The sequence below is a fragment of the Aedes albopictus genome, chromosome 2, assembly GCF_035046485.1.
Source record: "Aedes albopictus strain Foshan chromosome 2, AalbF5, whole genome shotgun sequence".
NCBI classification, from domain to species: domain Eukaryota; kingdom Metazoa; phylum Arthropoda; class Insecta; order Diptera; family Culicidae; genus Aedes; species Aedes albopictus.
This window is the reverse complement of record NC_085137.1, coordinates 390,883,751-390,907,812: the sequence shown is the minus strand read 5'-3', so window position 1 is coordinate 390,907,812 and position 24,062 is coordinate 390,883,751. Positions and strand designations below refer to the sequence as shown.

The following is a 24,062-nucleotide window of genomic DNA, read 5'->3' as shown; positions in this document are numbered from 1 at the left end:
CCCAAGTGTAAAAATCCAATCAATTTAGGCTGTATAATATTCTTCACATCAGCAAGAATATTATACGACCTAAACTGATGAGATTTTCGCACTTGGGCCAGCGCTATCGCTGGAAAAAAAATTTACTCATTTTTGAGTTGTCCCACTTTAGCTCCAAAATGAGTGAATTTTCTGACCGTGTGAGTGAAAAGTTATGAATTTCAGAAAACTGAGATGACTAGTACAAAAATGTCTGAATTTCGCATATGATTGGTTCTAGATTGAATCTTCGTTATTCAGCGTTCACTGCTTCAGTTGACCTCGGCATGAGCGAAACTACTGGGGGTGCCGGGGTTGACAGGACCCCCTAGAACTTGAATAAATTGCTGCGGAATATGGGACGTTCAATTATAAATGGATGAACTAATGAATTTTTAATTGTAAAGCACCCGTTGACAAAAATCCGTAGTTTCGTTCACAGCCGGAGATTAAATAATTTGTGTCGGGATTGAAGTATTGCTGTTTTTCCTAGCTTAACGATTGGTGTGAGTTCAGCTTTGCGGTCTCAGATTTCCAGAACGAACACTTGGGATTCTCCCAACGGCGATTGATGACTTTTTCAGGAGGCTCGCTTCGAAGAAAAAAAAGTCCCATACAGATTTGAAGTACATTTTAAAAATAGTTCAAGCGCACCAAAAACGGTAGAATTTTGATTTTCAATAAATTTTCTGGTAGAATTTAGTCAGTTTTTAAAATAAAGTGCCTTTGGAAATCGGTTAAGTTTTTATTCACATAATTTTAATATTCTCACGTACCTATTGCATGTGTGACTTAAATGTGATCAATTTTTATTCAGATTATAGTTAATATTTAATAAATACAGTAGTAAGGTACATTAACACTTCAACACTGCAACGCTGGGCGCTCTTCCTTTGCCTGCAAGTTATCGTTAGTCGTCGAAAATCCAGTACCGCCCTGAAATAGTAATTGATATTATTACAATTTCTGCAACACTAAATACTGCATAACCTACCCTTTGTAGCGGAATGATATCCGATTCGGCGATCTTCTCGCTAGTCAATGGGTGAATCATATCCTTTTTGATGATCTTCTCCACACATTCCATCGTAACTACATCCCCACTGCAAGAAAAAAATATACATCATCGAATCTCGACAATACAACTCAAAAGCTTACGTCGTCTTCAACACCGCACAGGGAACGGAATTGTTCAGAATGTCATGCGTTACGGCGCACATGTACCGATTCTCCTTGGCAATGAGCGACTTCTTGTCCGACGGATCCTTCACTTCGGTGAATTTGACCTCAATCAGATCCTTCATCTTCAACGGTTTGTTGGAAATCGGACAGTAGATTTTGCTGTCCGGCTTCTCCAGTCGGGCCACTTTAGCCGAAGGCGTTTGCGATGGCACCCAGAAGCTTGGCAGTTCCTTACGCTTGCCGAGGGAAACGTTCGAGATGGCTCCGCTGGTGCTGGGAATCTCCTCTGAATTGACAAAATGTTAGAATAAATCGAGTATTTAACAAAATCATTCGACAAACCCGCAGCATTCGTAGGCTTTGAACTGACGATGTTCTTCTCGGTGGAGATGAATCGGTCCACCTGCTTTTTGGTTTCGGCATTAACCTTTTCCGCTTGTTCCTCCTCATCTTCCTTCATTTGTCGCTCGTATTCCTTCATTTTCCTGGCGAATTCCTTCTTCTTTGTGATGATGTAGGTAAGAATAGCTTCCTTGTCGAAGAGATACCCGTCCTTACTAAAATCCATCAATAATGTTAGAAAATTTATTTTCCAGGTAGCGCTCCTCGACCAGAAAGCGCAGATTGTACATATAGGTATTCATCTAAAAGTAACTTAAATCATTAGTAAAACTTACGTTACAACAGGATTTCGGCAGGGTTGCAACGTAAGTGAGCAACAATCAAACCCCTTGACCGAGTCTTTGCCGAGGCGCCGCGATGAAGACCCAAAGCCAGACGAAGCAGCGTCTTTCTTCTTCTCATGGTAGGTGTAGACCGCTCCGGCGGTGCAGTTCCGTGCGTGGCGAGTCATTCCCGATTATCAGCACAGTTTATTATGCTGAAAATGCTAGAAAATTCGGAAGATTTTGTAAAAACTTTGATTCACAAACGACTGATGTTTACAAACATTTCTTGCTGAATGACATTTTTGTACACGGTTGCCAGTTTTGTCTCAAACCAACATCAATCCCGCCAGCTTGTAAGCCCGCTTTCAGCAGCAAGCTCTGTCACACACACATGAAAGGCCCCTCGTTCGTTGGCGAAAAGCGATATGTATATACACTCAGGCAAATAAACCTAAGATTATCATAAGGTCTAACTTATGAAATGGCCTTTAAACAATTCATAACGGCTAGAACGATTTTCATAAGGTCGGTCTATGACGCAGAATCGACTGACAGTTTGGCTTTTATACACATTTAGCAACACGATATTTTCAAGCGTCGATAGCCGCGTGGGTTGGGCATGAGCTCAGTGTTCATGGAACGATTCCAGTCTGCATCATTTTGTGATTTTTCTGCTCTTTTCATAAGTTTATCTTATGTAATTAGGTCATAATAAGCATGTTCAATTTTCATAAGGTATTCTTATGGCATCCATACTTTACAGTTATGGCTAAATTTCATAAGGTATTTTGATGAATTTCGGTAGTTTACTTCGCTGAGTGTATGAGAAAAGCGCCAAAAGGCCAAAAGCTTGAAAACCACGTGGTTGATTGGCTTGATGGGTTGATTTGCAAACGACGTTTCTATAGACTTTTGTGAAAATTAAAATACAGACGCGGATTTTTAGTTCTAATAACTTGTTATTTCTCAGCTTGGCATATTTCCAATTATTAAGTAATGAAACCATATCTGTTAATCTTATTGAAATGAATGACGATTGATTCAATGCAATTCGGCAATGTGCAAATATATCAAGATTACTACCGAACTATGTGACCCCAAAGAAATTAAAAACGCGCTTGCCTATGTAGGCAATATGCTAAAATAAAAACCCCATAAAAATGTTACAAAGTCAGAATTATTATATTCAGACTTCTACGATTTTCAGATAAGATGAAGTGGACCTTTATTATTTTACGTATAAATATTTACTTCATCAGAAATATAACTACAATGCCATCGGCAAGCCTTGACGTCCTTGAACTTAAAGATTTCTCTTTTCTCCGAATTCCAGTCGCTCCCCAATCAAAGAATCACATATACGTAAGTACAGGCCTACCTGTTGAACTGAAGCATGCAGCGAAAAAAAAACAGGGACGAAAACAGTAAATTTGTGTGCGGTTCACAGCATGAAACAAGCAGCAGACGTCTCGATCATACAATTAGGTTCTTGCAGATCCAGCATACCGGCCCACAGTGGGAAAAATCGACCCAAAAAACGGATCTCTTAACGCCGCTGGTTTCGGTACGTGAAGTTGACCATTTCTGACGTGAAAAAATACGAGAAATCGATTGGTGCTAATTTCATTCACCGCACGGCACGGGAAGTGGTCCATTTTGCCCCTTTTTCATACAAGAAGAGAATTAAAATGTACTTTCAAACAACTAACACGACTGTAGATCATTGAAAATAGCTGCAGGTGTAATTAGAAGTTTATAAGAATCATAAGAATACATGAAAGATCCTTTTTCATGCTTATTTTGCCCTATATGCCCCAACAACTGTCGGATATTCACATTTTTTCCTAATTATAAATGGATTTTAAATGTTACTGACTTAAAGTTGATTTGTTTGGCATAAACAAAAAGCGGTAGATCGTTTATCACCAGAATAATCTTCGGGAGTTGTCCAATTTGCCCCATTTTGCCCTATTTTCATGAAAAAATGAGATTTATAATGTTTTTATGAAAAACAAATACTGCTATGGAACGTTAAAACTAGTTTTAGGTGCAATTGGAAGCTAGCAGTTATCATGCGTATATATGAAAGATATTTTCCCTATTTTACCCTACATGCCCCTAAAACTGCTGGATAATAACATATTTTGTATGATTATGTAATGCCGCTGGATGCAAAACATGAAGCCCTGGATCATTTTTGATATATACGAATGCGGTTTATCGATTAATACTACAATCATTCTCGGAATGGTATATATATAGCTGTCCATTTTACCCCGATTTGTCCTGATTTTATCATGTAGTGAATAAATGATTTTTTGTCAAGTAATGAATAAATTAATTTCCCTTATTAGCATTGGTACTGAAACCAATCTTATCAAAAAGACATATATATGAATTTTTCTATAATTTCAGCTTTTGATGGGGAACTAAGGGCATAATAAGCATTTTATAAAAAAATGTCAAATATGCGCTAAACTGATTATATGGGGCGTCTCAAAGCAAATTATATATATTTAAGATGCCCCATTTAATCAGTTGTGTGCATATTTGCCACAAATTAAGATTAGGATTAATGCTTATTATACCCTGTATTCCCCACCAAAGTCATATGTTTTAACTGTCCTTTCGATTACATTGGTTTCAGTAACAAAAGTCCATCAGTTTGGACATAAGCAAATGGGGGAAATCAATTCATTCATGAGGCGACAACAAATCAGGGCCAATTGGGGTAAAATGGACAGTACAAATACCCTCCCGTGAATGATTCTAAACCTTATCGATAAACCGTATTTGTATATATAAAAAATTATCTAGGATGGATCATGGATTGTTCCATTACAGTGTCTGTTTCTTATAAATGCATTTTAATTCTCATTTTTCTATGATAATAGGGCAAAATGGGGCAAATTGGACAACTACTGAAGATGATTCTGGTGATAACAGATCTAGCGCTTTTTGTTTATGAAAAAAAAAGAAAATCAAATCAGTAACATTAAAAATCCATTCATAATCATGTAAAATTCACAATTTCCAGCAGTTGTCGGGGCATACGGGGCAATATAAGCATTCAAAAGGATCTTTCATATATGTTTATGATTTCTATTAACCTCTAATTACACCTGCAGCTATTTGCAATGATCTACAGTCATGTTAGTTGTTTGAAAGTACATTTTAATTCTCTTTTTGTATGAAAAAAGGGCAAAATGGGGCAAAATGGACCACTTCCCGTGCCGTGCGGTGAATGAATTTAGCACCAATCGATTTCTCGTACTTTTTTACGTCAGAAATGGTCAACTTCACGTACCGAAACCAGCGGCGTTAAAAGATCCGTTTTTTGGGTCGATTTTTCCCACTGTGCGGCCCCTTACCGTTCAAGAACAAGGGAAATAAATTTAAAAAAAAACTGAATAGAACGGAGGATATGATGAAATACCTCAACGTGATGTCGCGTACTTATTCGATCGAATAGACGTTTAACAAACCACGTTCAAGAATACCTTAAATTTGTAAAATAAGTAAATATTTAAGGTACCAAATTAGATGATATATATGTATATATGGTCGGGGTTCTGCTAAACTGAACCACAGAGACACAGTTTTAATTGAGTTGCTTGAACCATTGCAATGCATTGGATGATGAAAATGTCAATTTACCTGCCATGTAGAAATCCAGTATGGCTGACACAAATTTCGATTTTCTCTAATGTCAATGGGCAGTGGCTTCTACTTTGGGCATTTTTCGCTATAACTCAATCAATTTTGAACCAATTGACACAATTTTCGGAACGTGCGAGTCAGATAGGTATAGTATCTAACCGTGTACAAAATTTCAAGGCAATAGGTTCAAAATTTATAGCTGAGTTATAGCGGAAAAAGGACCAAAATAGAAGCCACTGCCCAAGTAGCTCGGTACCCTATGTCGATACTCAATACAAATCTCATTCATATTTTTGGAAACTATTTTGTACTTGGTGCACATTGGCAGAACATTTTCATGGTTTTCTTCCACCAGCATAAATTTGAAGTACAGAAATTACTCCTCTTTCGCATCTCAGGACAAGCAAGACTTGGCATTATAACCCTTGCTCTGTACCTGCACATGTACGTGCTGCTTATGGAAAAACATGGATTGGAAAGGTTGAGCTGGGAGGGCTTCTGTATTTCATAGGCAAGCTATTTCAAGATATCCGTGGTACAATACTTTACGCCTCCTCTCTGATTCATGTAAATGTTAGTGATATCGATTTTAACTTGATAGACGAAAAAACGAGATTTTTTTCCATAATCTGGTATATTTTATTCGAAACAAAGAAACACATTCAGCCGCACTTATTGGGGATCTCAGAGGCGTTTCAGCGATTCCTAAGGAGTTTCAGGAGATGGGACCCCCTAACCCCCTTGAGAACCCCTGAAGCGCCCTTAGTTCCCTTGAACCCCTCCTGAGACTTCACCCCTGTGACCCCTAAAAGCCACTAAAGCCACATTTGAGACCCTCTAGACCAGTGTTGATAAAAACTCAAGTTTTCAAATCTCATGATTGAGTTGTTTCACGCGCGATTCTTGCCTCGCCAAACTCATCGCCGAAAAAAAACATGCTTGAGTTGACTCATGATTTCACTCATTGCTCTTTTTCTTGGTGTTCTTATTATTTACATCAAAGTTTTTATGGTTGTATGATAGAACAAAAGCAAATCTAGCGTACAACAACCGTGAATGTCGTACATATTGATTTGGATTCGTTTTACAAGCAAACAAGCGTGAGAAAATGATTCAGAATCGCGCGCGAGTTTGCTCACGTAGGAGTGGTTCATGAGTGCGCTATGAATATGGGTTTACCAACACTGCTCTAAACGTCCCTGAGGCCCACTAGAACGCCCTGAGATCCTGAAGCGTCCCTGAAACTTCTTGGGGACCTCTGAAACATCCCTAAGGCCTCTGAACGCCCCCTGAGGCCTCCTGAAACGCCCCTGAGACCCCTTGGAACCCACCTAAAAACTTTTGGAACCCCCTGAAGCGTCCCTGAGGTCTCGAAGTAGGGCTTCTGAAATCCCTGAAATGCCTCTGAGCCCTCCAGGAACCCCTCTGAAACCCCCTAGGATTCCGTGAAACGCTCCTCAGATCCCCTAAAACCTCTCTGAGGCTCCCTGGAACGTCACTGAGACCCACTGGAACCCCCTTGAGATTCTCGGGACCCCATGAGAAGCCCCAGATACCCCTTAAAACCACCCTGAGGCCGTCTGAAACGTCCCTAGTAGCCCCTGAGACCTATTAAAGCGCCCTTAAGACCCCATAAAAATTTCCCTGAGGCCCCCTGAAGCACCCCTGAGATCTCTTGGTACCCCTGAAAACCCCATGGAAACCACCTTTAAACGTCCCTGAAGCCTCCTGGAATGACCCTGAAAACACAAGGGGCATTTGTGCAATCGCCACATTCAGCCATTCCATAGAAAAACGATATAGTGCAACTCCGATTGTCGCGAAACTTGGTGGGTTCGTAGTTTTTCGAAAATAATTAGACCCGTATTTTTTTATTTCGCCATTAGGGTGACGAATTTTCAGATAGGGTGGTCCTAAAAATCAAGGTTTTTAATAACTAAAAATTTTCAAAAAATCATAACCTTCAAACCAGTAAACCATTTTTGTTTTTTGTTTTGTTTGAAAGCCTTTGAATTCTAGTTTTAAATCATATCTCAAAAACTAAAAATTAAACATCTTTGATTTTTTTTTTATATGTTACGCCAAATTTCCTGCGTTTTCCGATAAAAATATAAATCTTTGGTCCCGAAGCCATGAAAACGTGAAAAAACTAATAAATTTGCATATGTTTTGCACAAAAACACAATTTGGCCCATTCAACGTATTTTTCCTAAAAACTAGAATTTCATAGCTTTCAAACAAAAAAAAAAGAAGTTTAAAATTGGTTAACTGGTTCAAAATTTATGATTTTTTGAAATTAGTTATTAAAAACCTTGATTTTTAGGACCACCCTATCTGAAAATTGGTCACCCTAATGACGAAATAAAAAAATATGGGTCTAATTATTTTTGAAGAACTACGAACCCACCAAGTTTCGTGACAATCGAAGTTGTACTATATCGTTTTTCTATGGAATGGCTGTATATATAAACCAATTTAATCATCTACCTGAGGGAGAATAGGGTATGCAATAGTGTGGGTCATCGGAACCGTTTTCTCAGATCAAAGCTTTTTTGGTTCCGTTTCGGGTCCTGAGTATCTGTGCAAAATTTGAGCACGATCGGTCGCGTCTACACTTTGCGCATTGCAATTGAAATTTGTATGGGATTTTGTATGGGAAAACATACTTTTTTGCATTTTAGCCATAAGTTGAAAAAGTTTGTCTGAAACTTTTTAACCGATACTGTAAAATGATAGCTTAGGATGTTCTGAAAAACTTTGTTGAAGACCGCAAAGCGATCCGAAGCTTGTGGAAATAGTTATAACCAACGAATTGCATGCATGTGTTTATGTTTTAACATGTAAAGGAATAACAATAGCAACAAAATCATGCTGTTTCGCCAAACAATGCCAACTCTATAACTTTTTTCATAAGCATCAGATCACTTCGCGGTCTTCGACAAAGTTTTTCAGGGCACCCTAGGCTATGTTTTCACTTTATCGGTTACACGGTTTTAGAAAAATTCGAGCTTGTTATGAGAGAAATGCAAAAAAGTGTGTTTTCCCATGTAAAACCTCATACAAACTTCAAACGCGATGCGCAAAACGTAGACATAACCGATCGTGCCCAAATTTTGCACACTTTTTTGGGTCCTGAAATGGGATCAAAAAAGCTTTGATCTGATGGGATACCATTGAATTTTTCATTTTTCCATTTTCCGATGACCCACTCTAGTATGCAATGGGGATTAGGAAGAAAAAGGTTGTGAAATAGGAACACACTTAAATTAAATCACCGACCTCAGCAAATGGATTGCCGAGAATTCACCAGCCGAGAATTCGCTAAATATTTTCACTGAATCTCGGTTGGCGAAAATTTTCTGTCAAACGGAAAATTCTCCTGGGTGTTTTTTTTTATTTTACCGAGATGTCGTTAAAATTTAACCGATATCTCGGTAATCCAACTTTTAACCGAGATCACGGAAAAGTTCACCGAGACTCAGTAGTGGTTTACCAAAATCCTGGTAAAAATGTTACGGAGAAGCTGTTGAATTTTCAGTTTGACGAGATCCCTAGAATCCTTGAAAATGGAAATATTTGTATTTGGGATTTCATTGATAACCTAGAACATCCTGAACACCATGAAATTTGGAAAAACGAAATAATTATCATTCCAGTTGTTCTGAAAGCTGAACTTGGATGTGGATTACGTTTATATGTATTCATTTAGCTTTTGCCAAGAATATCAAAAGGTGTTCTATATTCTGGGATGTTCTAGGTGTTCCAAACTATCATATAGTGAAGTCCTCCAAATCTACAAGAATAATTGTATGTATTTTCGCCACAATTAATAGCATTACATAGCCTACTGGGATCCGTAAGCTCCTGACCTCGCTCCTGACATCTACAATGTCATTTATAGACACTATAGGGATATTCCAGGTCAGTTCAGAACTTCAGGTCCACACTCGTAACAGTATCCATATCTGTTATACTGAGAAACGTTGCATAATTAACCACGGTTACTGGAGTAATGTGAAGTCCACTAGCTTATAAACCTTTGGGATATTCAGGGTCGTCCAAACTGTACTATAATAAAGTCCTTCAAATCTACAAAAATAACTTTATGTGTTTTCGCCACAAATAATAGTATTACATAATCTGCTGGGATTCGCGAAGCTCTTGAAATCTCAAATGTCATTTAGAAACACTACAGGGATATTCCAGGTCAGCCAATTTACCTTGGAGTTCAGAACTTCGGGTCTACCCTCGTAACAGTATCCATATCTGTTATACTGGATAACGCTGTATAATAAACCGCAGTTACTGGAACAATCTGAAGTCTACTAGCTTATTATAAACATTTTGGATATTCAGGGTCGTCCAACCCACTGCACTTACAAAAACAATGGAGAAACATTAAGCGTTGTTATATATTTTTGGTATATAATGGGCTTCCTTGCTTTTATGAAGCTTACCCAAGTAACCACAGTGCTGAAGCCTTATTGCATGCAGATATACGGTGTATTTAGAGCAATCATTACTTTACATGCAAACTTAAGGTTGATTTAAAGTGGAAGTGGGCAATTATAGAATCAAATTAGGATTATACTGGTATAATCTTGAAGCAGTCGCATAATTGCCCATTTCCACTTTAAATCAACTTTAAGTTTGCATGTAAAGTAATGATTGCTCTAAGTACACCGTATATCTGCATGCAATAAGGCTTCAACACCGTGGTTACTTGGGTATTTGATAAAAACAACTACTGTAATTTTCAGAAGACTTACTGGACATGATAGATTACAAATCGTAGCTTTAAATGAAAGAAGTTACCGTTACACCCGTAGACTTTAGGAACCAAACTCAAGAACAGTTTGGATAAACTAGGATATCCTGACTAATCTTATACTGTCTATTAACCTTTCAGAAGACTTACTGGACAGGACATGATAGATTATAAAACATAGCTTTGTATAGTGAAAAGAGTTACCGTAACACCAGTAGACTTTAGGATCTAAACTTAAAAACAGTTTGAATGACCTAGGATATCCCGACTGATCTGATAGTATCTATTAACCTTTCAGAAGACTTACTGAACATGGTAGATTACAAATCGTAGCTTTGTGTAATGAAAGAAGTTACCGTTACACCCGTAAACTTTAGGAACCAAACTCAAGAGCAGTTTGGATAAACTAGGATATCCCGACTGATATCAACCTTTCAGAAGACTTACTGAACATGATAGATTACAAATCGTAGCTTTGTATAATGAAAGAAGTTACCGTTACATCCGAAAACTTTAGGATCTAAACTCAAGAACAGTTTTGAGGACCTAGGATATCCCGACTGGTCTGATATTGTCTATTAACCCTTCAAAAGACTCACCGAACATGATAGATTACAAATCGTTGCTTTGTATAATGAAAGAAGTTACTGTTACGTCCGTAGACTTTAGAATCTAAACTCAAGAAGAGTTTGGATTACCTAGGATATCCCGACTGATCTGATTCTGGACTGATCTGATCTGGAATTAAGGGATTTAAGGGAATACAAATTCAATGGGCAGTATAAAGAATAAGTAGATCTAGACGTTCACTGGATATTTTTCAACTAAAGTGGAAATATGCACGGAAAAACAAACTACTTTTTTACTGCACGTTTTCGAACTCGGACATGATTCTACACTTAAAATGATCATCATCTTACACACCCAGTTCAAAAATGCTGTAAACTAGTGTTGTTAAAAAGCAAATTCAGAAAAACCAGGACCTGAACAAAAAAGTTGAATCCAATGGAATCTGGGAACCCCTGACAACAAGAAGGCAAATTTGAAGTGAATTCAATATCTTGTATTGCATCATAACTAGGATATTATAATCTGAAACATTCGCATGCCTTTATAAACTGATCATTTCTGCTCTATGCTCAAACGCAGACAATATAGGCAAATAGACTATTCTAATACCACTCAATTAAGTTTCGCTTTCAAATCTAATTGAAACATCAAACTCAACGTTCCGAATTTTCCACTCGCAAAAAAAAAGCGCGCTCAATCTGTTCCACATGCGACCCAGTCGTGACCCACCGAAATTGGTCAGAATCTCAGACGCAGGACGCTCGCTCCCTCCCGGTGTAGCGTGGAGGCAGCTGATTACAACTTCCATTCACATATCGCACACCGCCGCTGTTGTTGACGACTTCAAAAGAGCGTTGACAAAGTGTTTCCGAATCTTCCAACCCGAACGAAATCTTTAATAATATTATAGGGGTTGGTTATGCCTCCGTTCGCACGTCTGTTAACCAATACAGCAGAAACCCCGCACGTTCGCCCATGCGATGAAAAGCGACGCGACGACGATAACGACGACGCTCATCCGATGGACCTTTCCAGTTCAGTAGTCTACATTTCGCGCTCGAACCGTGAGCAGCTTCGCAGTCTTCGCGAATCGCGAGTAACCTCGACCACGCCGTCGTCATTGTTGTCGTAGAGAGAAGAAGTGACCATCAACAGTCAACGGTTTACCGGTGTGTTTTGTTGAGAAGGATTCATTTAGCCACGTTCCAGCCGCAGGTACTTACCAGTGATAGCTACGATTCAAGGGAAATCTTTGAAACGGATTAGGTGCACCTCAGGTTTATCCACGATTCGGAGTGTGTTATATTTGCTAGTGAACAGAACGGTCAAATTGCGCGTTACAATAAGTAACCATTAGCACTTGGTTTCGAACGCCGATAACATACAGACGGAACGAACGAAAGGTGTTTGCGATCATCAGTTTGCTAAAACGTAACATAACGATTTAAATAGTGACTGCATAAAGTGATTGTCAAACCATGCTGGTATAGTGCCTTACACGAATAATTGTTTTATGGTCTATGGACCATCCCAGAACAATGTCAATTTATTAAAAAGAAGAGGAAGAACTGGTTCTTCCATCATACAAATCATACAAAAAACGTCTACAAAAAAACCGGTGGTTGATTTTATTAAAACACGAAACTTCAATGCTTCCAGTGAGCTGCTCGCTCTTAGGGAAGGTTCATTTATTACGTCCATCGTTTTTCGGGATTTTTAGACCCCCCCCTACCCCCTCTGTCACGCTATTTTGCTATACCTAATATACGTACTGTCACACTTTTCTAGACCCCCCCCCTCCCCTAAATTGTGGACGTAATTTTTGAACGTTCCCTTAGAAGGAAGCACGACACTACACAACGGACTAACATGCCTTCCCACAACCGAAAACTTTTCCTGACATATGCGACGGGAATCGAATCCACGCACACGAATGCTTGGGGTCACTAGCCGTATGGTCACGAACCCACTGAAATTATTGTTTTTGTTATGTTAAGTCAAACTAATAACGAATAATAGTTTGCACAATTGTACCAATCTGATCAGTGCGGTTCCATACAAACAGGTGGCCAAAAATGTTTTCGCGTCAATCTCATAATGTCTTGCTCCTATTCGTAGGGTTTATGCCTTAAAATATGAAAAACATGTTGAACAGGTTGTTTTAACACGACAGTATCAAACAGCATGAAATTATAAGAACATTGCATACTTTTAGGCGTTTAAGGATTTCTGTTCCTACTTTCAAAACGTATTCCAATTCGTAAAAGCCCGCTTCGCTAAGAGATCCAAGACCAGATTTGGACTGCATTATGATTGATCTACCGAGAAATGCGGCCATGACGACCAAAAGTGTTTCCTGAGAAGTAGTTAATGGCCAATAGGATAATTTTATATAGCAATACTTCAATCATCGCCGACAACTTGATTGGAATTGCAGAATAGCAGCTAGTAGCAGCCAAATTTGATTTCAATGTCTGGGGAAAACTGGTTTATTTTGAAGTGGTATTATTTATTAATTTTACAATCAACTTTTCTAAGTCTGATATGTCATTCGAAAGGTTTATATATAAGCTTTAATAAACTACTTTAAAAGTTCAACATTTTCTGTTTATGCCGAAGATATGCGAAGATGAACAATTCATTCATTTTACCAAAAATTGCCAATGGTCTCATTCTGCTGCCAATATCTCGATAAGTATATGGATTAGCAAACTAATATTCTAGGGTTTACTAGTCCAAATGGTCTACTTGCAACTACCGAACCTAAATCTCAAATTGAATGAAGCCAATTTTTGATTTTTGGCCACCTGAATCCCTTTAGTGCAGTGTTCACATTGCTCATTCGGGAACTAAATTGTAATTTCCTGGAGCTTTTACACGTCGTGATAATCTTTTGACTTCTTAGGCAGCATCCATTTATTACGTAACGCTAAAATCGGCATTTTACCCTCCTCCCCTCCCCCCACCGTAACGCTTTTTTGTATGAAAACCCTAAAATTTTTGTATGGGCCGCAACGCTCGGGCGGACTACCCCCCCCCCCTCCCCCTAGAGCGTTACGTAATTTGTGGATGGCGCCTTGCCTCGTTTATAATTCATAGAAATTTATAGAGATGAGTGCTTTTCTGTCATTGGAAAATGGTAGTCTTGTATTATTTTTCCTATTCAAATAATTCGTGATTCGAAATCACAAGTTTTTCCTTACACTCCTTCAGGAATCCACGAATTTCTTCAGAATTTCCACAGTATGCCTTCAAGGATCTTCTAGAAGGTCCTAAACAAACTCCACCAAGATTTCCTTCAATAACTGCTCTTCCCAGGATTTCTGAAGAAATTTCTCCAAAGATTCTTTTAGCAATTACAGAGATTTTTCAGTAATTCTTCCTGAGGTTCATCTGGGAGTTCATTTGGAATCCACATTGGAAATTTACCGGAAAATTTTCCAGGAATTTCTCTCAAGATTTCTTCGAAAATTTCAACAACGTTGCAAATAAGAATTCGTATAAGGATTCTTCCAGGAATTCCTATCCTGCGATTCCTACTGGGATTCTAGCACGAATATCTCCCGGGATTCAACCAGGAATTCCTTCCAAAATTCTTCCAGGTGTTCTTACCTCGAAACCTCCAGGAGTTCCTCCAGGAAATCCTTCCCGGTATTGCCCTCGGGATTCCTCCAGGAGTTCCTCCAGATATTCTCTCTGGAATACCTCTAGAATATTCTCTTATAAGAGAATTATAGAAATTAATATGGAGTTTCTTCCTGATTTTTTTAATTCCTTAAGAACATTTTTAATGATAATTTGCCTTTCTCTTATACTACATGTACTGGAAAGGCATATGTTCATTGCATTGACTTTATGATAGAAAGCCCTGAGGGTCGAGTCACACCAACTCAGCTCGACGAATTGAGGTGGTGTCTGTGTGTGTGTATAAAAAAAAAAACTCACATCATTTGGCAGTAAACCTCCACCGATTTTAATGACCAACGGTTTATTCGATGCGGAATCTGGTCCCATTGTTTCTAATTGACAATGGTTTGGATCAGTCCAGCCGTCCCGGAGTTATGACCACTTAGGTGTTCCGGAGCGGTACCCCAGGAAGGGACCAGATATGAAAATGCAACAAACTCATACATGTGATACATCACACCGCGGCATTTTCAATAACCTGATAAACGGTGAGTGAGAAAATAGTCTCAGGCCATATCTGAAGTGTCCCGGACCCGGTTTCGTGTGTCGCGTAGCATGCGGTCAAATATAAAAGTGAACCAAACCAATGCATGCGACACGTCAAATCGCGACATTTCAGGCAACCTGATGAATTGTTAGTCAGAAAAAAGTCTCAGACCATAATTGGAAGAACCGGTAGTGTTCCGAAACCGGTTATCCGCCAGAAGTGGTAAAATGTAGAAAAAAACCAAACCAAGCGGCAACGTAAAATAGCGGCTTTTTTGATAATCTGATGAACGGTCAGCAAGGAGGAACTGGTTCCGTGTGTCGTCGGCATTTGTCAGATGTCAAATCATGCATGCGATGCATCAGTTCACGGCTTTTAAGGTAACCTGATAAACAGTTAACAAGTTAATCATCTCAAACCATATTTGAGACAACCAGTAGTGTAATGGAATCGATTCCGGGTGTCCCACTGGAATATATAAAAGTGAATTAAACCCATGCGTGCACTGAAAATATATTTTGTTTCATTGTACGAAATCACTCGTCATGTTTACAAATGCCATTCGTTGTTTTCTGCAACGAAAAGCTTCGTAATGTGAATGAGTTCTTTTCGTACAAAATTGCTCCGACACATTTTTCTGTCTCTTTTTTTTTTGTCGGAATGACATTAAACATGCTTAAAAAATACCACACGTTCGTCCACTTGGATACCACAGGCTTCGAATCACGTATCTTCTTACTGATACCTACCAGTGCTAACCACCCATCTGTGGACGCTTGTTGAAATCATCCAAAAATAACCAGAACGCTTTCCACTTTGGTTCTGTTTATAAATAACCTTCACTTCCAACCGAGAGCATATTTCCTTTCCTCTTCTCGCACACGCACCGTCATATGCTCATGAAAACAGGTTGCTTTGTTTTCTCTGCGATCCAACCAAGCGTCAGTGAGGACTGCAAAACTTTGTTGCATTCTACGAAGCAAAATTTTCTTTTTACGCATGGTTAGTAAAAAAACGTATGACATTTGTATGTTTTGTTTTATTCTACACAGCAGGAGCTAAAATCTACGAATGAGCAAGTTGACCGCGTGTCGGTTTCGTGATTTCGTACATGATACTACTCCATTTGTATTGTTTCAGCATGGTGGTACGAATGGACCGTACATTATACGCAAATTGCTTTCAATTTACGAAAACTAGTTTTACGAAACATATTCGTTGAGGTTTTACGAAAGAATATTCTGAGTGTGCGGCACACAAATAGGGGATGATAGACAAATTATGTCACGCAAAAATCTACTTTTTTCAACAAACACCACCAACCTCCCCTCCTGATAACTTTCAGTATGCAATCTACGAATTATTCCGTTACAACACAACGCAAACACCACCAACCTCCCCTCTTCCCCCATATGTCACACTTTTTGTCCCACTTTTTGACCTCACTAATTTTTGTATGGATTGTCACGTTATGCAAAACCCCGCCTCCCCTAAAAGCGTGACGTAATTTGTGGATGGCACCTAGCGGCTTTTTTGATAACCTGATAAACGGTTAGCAAAAGAAAATTATCTCAGGACACATTTAAGACTACCGGCAGTGTTCCAGAATCAGTTCCGGGTGTCCAGCCGGAAATGTTAAAAAAAGTGTATCGAACCAATGGATGGGACACCTTAAATTGTGGCTTTTTGATAACCTGATTAACGACTAGCAAGAAAATAGGCTTAGGGTAATAAAGTTTAGCCTAAAGTGTGTAGAAAACACTTTGTCGAAGACCGCAGAGTGATCTGTGATTGTGAACAAAGTTATTTCCTAACCATATTTCTATTATGGTCTTGATATTGACCGGCCTACAGTGATAATGAATGTTGTCAAGCTGAGGTCAGGCATTTTTCAGTTCTGTCTTGTCGTTGAACATAACGTCGGAATAAGTGTCATTAATAAGTTTTCCAATTCGATGATGGTTTTGTTTGTATTATTGCCTTTTTAAAGAAAGTATTCTCAGGATTTAGGAACGCTTCGGCTAACGTCGACGGAAAGATCATGAGTACATATTTGACGAGAAAGGCACTATCACCACTAGGTGGATTTATCTGGGTTTCTTAGATTTTACTTTACGAATTGCTTCAGAAATTCCTCTCGAGAGGCTTTCAGGAAGTTATGCAGGGATTTCTTCAGATATTAGTCTAAGGATTAATCCGCATATTTCTGGAAGGGTTTTGTTGGAAAATCTTATATAGTATTCCTATAAGTTTCTTGCAGGTATTGTTTCGACAAATTTTTCAAACATTAAATATCTGAGGATTCCTTATGAAACTCCCTCGTGGGTTCCATAGAAAATTTTTGAGGGATGGTTTATTTTTTTTCATGGACTGATTTAGAAATTCCTCCATTAATTCCCTTAGAAATTTGAAGAATTATTCACGAACTCCTTCCTAAATTTCCCCAGGTGCGTATTACCCCACGTTACCCTACATCGCCTTACATGCTGAAAAACGGTATGGTGATAATAATTGGGTATCGAGCCACTTGAGCAGTGGCTGGTATTTTGAGCACTTTTTAGTTAAAACTCAGTCAATTCTAAACCAATTAACTTGACATTTTAGATACCTACACAGCTAGTTTAGATTACCGAGTTCGGTAAAATTTTACTGGGTTTTTGAACTGCTGACTACTCGGTAATATTTCCAATACTGAAAAGTCAGTAAATTGGAAATTGGTCATCTGTCAAAACATTACCGAGTTAGTCAGTATTTTTTTGTAAAAATATTTTACTGACTTTCAGTACATTGATTATTTACTTTAGATTACTGAGTTACTCAGTTTTTTGGATTGTTTCCCGCATGCCGCACCCCAGTTTTACAATTTTGTTTTTTATTTGATCGGATTACCATTCATAAAAACGGACAAAATGTTCGAACATTTATGCGTTCCCGCCAACTTTTGGTTGAATAATAGAGCATATTCGGAGTAGTGATTACACGGCATGGGAATGTACCGGCGTTGGTGCTGACTGGAGCCCGTCTAATCCACTCGAGCTTGCTGTCCGTTCAGGAGGCATTCCGTTGAAATAATTATGCGAATTCGACGGCATTTTTCTGCAGCTGCTCTGCTGCTGTTGAGAAATGCAATGACGATTCTGTTTGACAGCTACTTCCTGTCGGATCGTAATACAACTTATAACAGCGAGACTTTCACATCAATTACAAACTTTATTTCCAACTATTTCAATGTCCATTTTCGTATCACTTTTTACATTCTTCTCGCGACCGGTGATCTCCTCGATGGCGTGCTCGACTCTCTCTTCCACCGCGTATCGGTATCTGACGTTTCTCTCTTAGGGATGATCAATACTACTCTGACTGCGCAAAGGGCGCATTCGATCCTGACATCCCCCCTCTACTTTAAATGTCATAAACTGCATTAGTCTGATAATCTTTTAGATAACCTGGTTTACGAGAGATCCGCATCGAACGCTGTGTTAGTCTCCCATCATGATCTGTACTAGAATTTGCTTCACGAGTCTCGCATCCCTTCACGGGGCTAGAGTCCTGAATTGGTTGGTTATGTTCGATTACCTGTTTGTCCACCCCATCATTTGCAGTTATGGTATGTGGGTCCGGTAGTTGTTTCAAATGTGCCACATTCCTCTGGAAAGTTTTGCCCGAACTCTTCGACTGAACTGTTGCATCCGATCCTACTAATTGTGTTACAGTAAATTCCTCAGGCGCGAACGTTGTTGAAAGCTTATTTTCCTTAGTCGTTCTTTTCACCACAACTGTATCTCCTACCATAAGCTTAGATGTCTTGGCATGACGTCTGGCATCTGCGTAGTCAGCATCTTTCCGTTTTCTCTCCTTGTCTCTGTCCATCGCTTCCTCTTCTTCATTCGGTGCCAACTGTTCTCTGAAATGAGGCAACTTATCACGAAATACACGCTTGAACATCAAAACAGACGGTGCAACTCCGGTTGTGGTGTGAGGTGTAGAGTTGTACATCAATAGGAACGACCTAAGCTCCCACATCCAATCCTGGCTCTCGGAATTTTGACTAATTTTGAGGTGTTTCAGTATCGTTTTGTTTGCTCTTTCAACTTCGCCGTTAGCTTGCGGCCAATACGGCGTTGTTTTCCGTAGGCTGATACCGTATTCGTTGCAGTAAGATCGCATCTCCTCGCTCACAAATTGAGGTCCATTGTCACATCTAATAGATTCAGGGATCCCAAATCTGCTAAAAGTTTCGTGCATAGCCTGAACTGTTCGTTTGGCCGTGATTTGCTTCATAACAATGGCTTCAGTGAACCGACTAAAGTAGTCCACAAGCACAAACCGTGTGTGTCCAGAAGGAAGTGGCCCCATGAAGTCAACCGCTATGTGTACCCATGGCTTCTCCGGCATTCTCGTACTTTTCACAGGTTCCGGTGGTCCCAAGGATGAAACAAGTATACACTGCTTACACTGTTTCACGGTTCCTTCAACATGCTTATCCATCAACGGCCACCATACTTTTTGGCGTAGACGGCGTTTCATGGCTGCAATTCCTGGATGCGCCTCGTGTGCAATAACTAGCATTCGTTCACGTAGTTTCAGAGGGATTACCAGTCGATTTCCCCTCAAAAGAACACCGTCAACACTACTGAGCTCATCTACGTACGGTTTGTACTCTTTTACAACGCTTTCTGTTTTACCTGTTTGTAGACATTCCAATACGTGCTGAAGTTCTTCGTCATTTACAGTTTCTACCTTAACTTCCTGTAAAGTAATCGCTTTTGGAACGGCCTGAGTGACAATGTTTCGAATGCAATCTTCGCCTTTCTCATCGAAAGGCTCCGGGGGAAGATCACATAGCCTTGAGAAGACATCAGCAAGGTTAGCAGATCCTGGAATGTGTTCCACGTCGTAGGTATAATTTTGCAATTTAAGGACCCATCTCTCAATTCTGGCACAAGGGCGAGACCTTGGACTGAAAAGGAATTTGAGTGCTTTACAGTCAGTCAGTAGTGTAAATTTGATTCCGAGGAGGTATAGACGAAACCTTTCCACACCCCAAACAAGAGATAGGGCTTCCCGCTCTGTTTGGAAATACTTCTGCTCCAAATCGGTCAATGATTTACTGGCATATGCAATAATTCGACTCCGTCCATTTGAATCCTCTTGTAGCAGAACAGCTCCCAAGCCCGTTGCGCTGGCGTCTGTCATCAACTTGGTTCGATCCTTAGGGTTGAAGAATCCAAGATGGTGAATTTTCGAAATAGCTGCTTTGATAGATTCAAATGCGGACTTTTCCTTCGGGGTCCACCTGAACTGTATTCCTGAACGAAGCAGATGTCTCAACGGTTCTGTTTCCGCTGCGAGGTTCGGAACAAACTTGCCTACATAACAGATCAGCCCGAGGAAACTACGAAGCTCCGAAACATTTCGTGGTTCGCGGAATTTCTCGATTGCTGCGAGTCTACTTTCAGTTGGTCGAACGCCAGTAGTTGAAAGTTGATGGCCTAAGAACTCCAAGCTTTCTACTCCATATATGCATTTTTGTTCGTTTAGTAATATATCATAGTCCGAAAAACGCTTCAACAAGGCAGCCAATCTCCTATCGTGCTCCTCCTTAGTGGCCCCAAATACTACGGCATCGTCCAGGTATACAATTACTCCTTCTAGGCCTGCTGTTACTACCTCCATTGTCTTCTGAAAGAGCTCAGGAGCACAGCTTACCCCAAACATTAGGCGTTTGTACCTATATTTTTTATAAAAAAAACATAAACATGTTTCATGTATGACAAAATTCAACTTTATTCAAAAATACGATAATAAGCAAATACGTGTCTGTCTACCTGTAGAGGCCGTACTTGGTGATGAAAGTGGTGATTGGTCGTGATCTTTCAGACAGCTCGACCTGGTGGTAGGCATCCTTAATGTCAAGTTTTGAGAATAGTACAGCACCTGACACCGATGACAACAGCTCGTCCACCAGCGGCAAGGGATGGCTTTCGCGAAGAACTGCCTGGTTGGCTCGACGCATATCAATGCACAGCCGGATTTCACCCGAATCCTTCTGAACAGGTACCATTGGTGATACCCATGGCGATGGTCCCGGAGCCCGCTCAATAATATCCAACTCCAAAAGCGAACGTAGCTTCGTCTCTATCTTCTCCTCCAGTGCAATCGGCGGACGTCTGTACGGCTGTTGAACTGGTGGCACTTGTTCATCGATGGGTATCTCAACCTTTACCCCTCGGATTTTCGGAAACGGTTTACAGCGGTTTGAGTCAACGGATGCTATGTCGAATCCAACTTTGAGTACTTGGAGGTCTTTGGCTGTTTTGTCACCCAACAAACAACGCTGTCCATCTTCAACAACATAAAATTTCGCTTGCACTGTATTGTTGACGGCCTGAATTTCTGAATGAAACATTCCCACGATCTTCAGCGGTTGTTCGGTGGCGTATGCTGTCAGCGATCTGTCGATTTGTTTTGTTGCGTCTGTAACTTTTACTCCAGCCTGTTTCATTTGCTCCCAGATCTCTTTCGTAATAATATTGGCATCTGCGCCGGAATCTATCGTCATAGGGATTTCAACGCCTCCCACGATGAAGGTGAACACGTTCCGACCCATCGCATAGAACACAAAGTCTTTGGATTGTTTTGCTTCCGTTTCCTCTTGCACGGCACGAATGCGTTTGGCTTTCGGTCCTGCGAATGAGTCATTTAGACGACGTTTGAAGCCCTGGCCAGTCGAATAGCATCGTTTCGCCCAGTGTCCCGGTTTTCCACATGCCGCACATTTTGTCTCTCTTGCCGGACAGTCACTACTTCCTTGTACATGACCTCGACGCCCACAACTGTAGCAAATAAACCTGCTGTTCGATTGACGTTCAGAGTATTTCCGATTTTGATTCGGAAGCGGATTTGGTCTTCGCGTTGCAAATGGACGGAAATACGGTTTCGCGACAGAATTCACCTCCGAGTCCGGTCTAGTCGGATTGTTGGGCTTCGACAATTTCCTCGACTGGTTCAGTGACTCAGCCAAACTGGTTCCCAGCGCGATGATTTCCTCTAGCGAGCGGTCCTTCTGAAGCAGTCTGGTGCGAAGTTCTTGTGATTTGCATCCTTGTGTGATGCGGTCAGCAATCAGTTCATCCACCACACAAGAGTTGTAATTGCATCGAGCAATCTGCTTCCGCAATCGCATAACGAAGTCCGTGAATCTTTCTTCCGGCTGCTGCGTGATTTGGTGAAAAAGATGACGCTCGTATGATTTGCGACGAAACGGCTCGAAGTAATCATCCAAACACTTGATCGCCACATCGTAGTACGGCGGATCAGCGGTCACATGAGGAACTTGGTTTACCCCCGGAAGGTGACGTAGCAGCTCCTGAAGGCCTGGTCCTCCTAGGTACGCTAATTGTGCTCGCTTATCATGCTGTGTCTCAACAGCTTGTGCCAAGAAGAAAGACTCTAAATCACTTTTCCATATTTCCCATTCCGCCGGAAGATTACTGGCCTCAGATGTCACGTCGAATGGTTTGATGCGACTATACGACGACATCCTGTGGAACAAATCTTTCATAACTGGAAGAACTATAATCCTAAATAAAAAGTATCTTCAGACATCATGAGCGTTTTGTCCCAATGTTTTCCGTAAATTTCAATTCATTTATTATGTAAATATTATATTCAAAACTTCATACAGTAATAAAGAAAAAAAATCATAACACAAGAAATAAAACACTTATTTAATTAATTAATTTATTTATTTTTATTTGAACCATAACTCAAGAACTCCATTCTCAATGTTTCATTTGCATACTGTATCATTTAGGAAACATTGCTTACAGAGATGTTGTTAACAAAATCAGAGGTCCAACCTCACCAATTGACTATTACTGTAATTAGGCATTGAAAAATATTTGTGAGCAATCTATTATTATAGGTACATAACCTTATATTCTCGTAGGTACACATTCTTAAATACAACCTCTTTGCACTACTGTAGGTACACAACCTCTCTGTTCTCGGAAATACTCAACCTTAGGTACTAAACCTTTTCATTTTCACAAGTATGCATGTTTATCAAAATCTATTTTTGGGACCACTGCTTTGCTTTTATGTAGGAATATTGGCAAAAAACCCAGACAACTTACCTTCCAATCACCAATTTGATAATAATCTTTAGCTTTAAGTATTGAGAATCATCAGGATCTTAGATACAGGACCTTTCCATTTCAAAGACACAGAATTTATCATCCCCAGAACCACCTCCATAAAAAGTAGGTACTTAACCTCTCATCTTATAGGTACACAACCTTTGAACATAGTTTATTATCCACAAAACTCCATCCATTTAAAGTAGGTACATAACCTTTCATCTTATAGGTACACAACCTTTATGCATTATTATAGGTACACAACCTTTGCACATAGTTTATTATCCCCAAAACTACATCCATTTAAACTAGGTACATAACCTTCCATCTCATAAGAACACAACCTTTGGCACATAGTTTATTATCCACAAAATTCCCATTTAAAATAGGTACATAACCTTACATCTTATAGGTACACAACCTTTGCGTTCTCATAGGTACGCAAAAAAACTCATTAATCCCTTTATTATCATAGTTATCCAGCTGTTCACCCTAGTTCTCAAACCATTTCCAATCCGCAATCTAAAATACACGTGTTATAAGTATGTTTATTCGTGATACCAACAATCTACCAGCTTCCATAGAGATTTTCCCAAAGTACTGTTTATTTCACTTTTGCATACCACCAGTAATCATTTACATATTCATGGATGAAAATCCCAATGTTATGTTTCACTCACCTGTTGATGTCGTTCTCGTTCAGATTTATAAGAAAAAAAAAATAATAATTCGCATTGTTTATATTCCCACCTTTCCATTATTGAAATCATATATCAGTTGACCTTAAAATAAAACCCGAATGCAAAATGGCTTTGATCACGAAAAACATTGGGAACCACTCAATTTTTCCTTCGTTCAATTTTCGTTCGCGTACTTACATC

The 24,062-nt window shown here is 39.7% G+C and overlaps 4 protein-coding genes across 4 annotated transcripts in view; 1 reads left to right on the top strand and 3 right to left on the bottom strand.

Moving 5' to 3' along the window:
- Nucleotides 1-24,062, bottom strand: part of LOC134288404 (uncharacterized) — a 250,015-nt gene that overhangs the window by 112,721 nt on the left and 113,232 nt on the right. The window lies entirely within an intron of this gene.
- Nucleotides 798-2,150, bottom strand: LOC109404954 (nitric oxide synthase-interacting protein homolog). The gene is made up of 5 exons (XM_019677911.3): nt 1,878-2,150; nt 1,543-1,757; nt 1,177-1,486; nt 1,013-1,121; nt 798-954 (listed from the first exon to the last, which is right to left on the bottom strand). Exons 1-5 carry the CDS (start codon nt 2,051-2,053, stop codon nt 883-885), a joined length of 882 nt encoding a protein of 293 aa, XP_019533456.3. The 5' UTR covers nt 2,054-2,150; the 3' UTR covers nt 798-882.
- Nucleotides 11,884-24,062, top strand: part of LOC109400612 (b(0,+)-type amino acid transporter 1) — a 46,108-nt gene continuing 33,929 nt past the window's right edge. The window contains exon 1 of the mRNA XM_029879100.2: nt 11,884-12,081. The gene's annotated coding sequence lies outside the window, so the exon portion shown is untranslated. The remainder of the gene's footprint in view (nt 12,082-24,062) is intronic.
- On the bottom strand, nt 18,208-22,583 carry LOC134286821 (uncharacterized protein K02A2.6-like). The gene is made up of 2 exons (XM_062848501.1): nt 20,869-22,583; nt 18,208-20,771 (listed from the first exon to the last, which is right to left on the bottom strand). Exons 1-2 carry the CDS (start codon nt 22,581-22,583, stop codon nt 18,443-18,445), a joined length of 4,044 nt encoding a protein of 1,347 aa, XP_062704485.1. The 3' UTR covers nt 18,208-18,442.

Bases quoted from the DNA above. Each gene is read 5' to 3' on its own strand.
- LOC134286821 (XM_062848501.1), bottom strand. From the start codon at position 22,583: ATGTCGTCGTATAGTCGCATCAAACCATTCGACGTGACATCTGAGGCC. The intron at 20,772-20,868 runs GTAGACAGACAC...TAAAAAATATAG, and splicing joins ACCAAGTACGGCCTCTACAG to GTACAAACGCCTAATGTTTG.
- LOC109404954 (XM_019677911.3), bottom strand. From the start codon at position 2,053: ATGACTCGCCACGCACGGAACTGCACCGCCGGAGCGGTCTACACCTAC. The intron at 1,758-1,877 runs GTAAGTTTTACT...GATGGATTTTAG, and splicing joins TGCCGAAATCCTGTTGTAAC to TAAGGACGGGTATCTCTTCG. The intron at 1,122-1,176 runs GTAAGCTTTTGA...TTTTTCTTGCAG, and splicing joins TGTGCGGTGTTGAAGACGAC to TGGGGATGTAGTTACGATGG.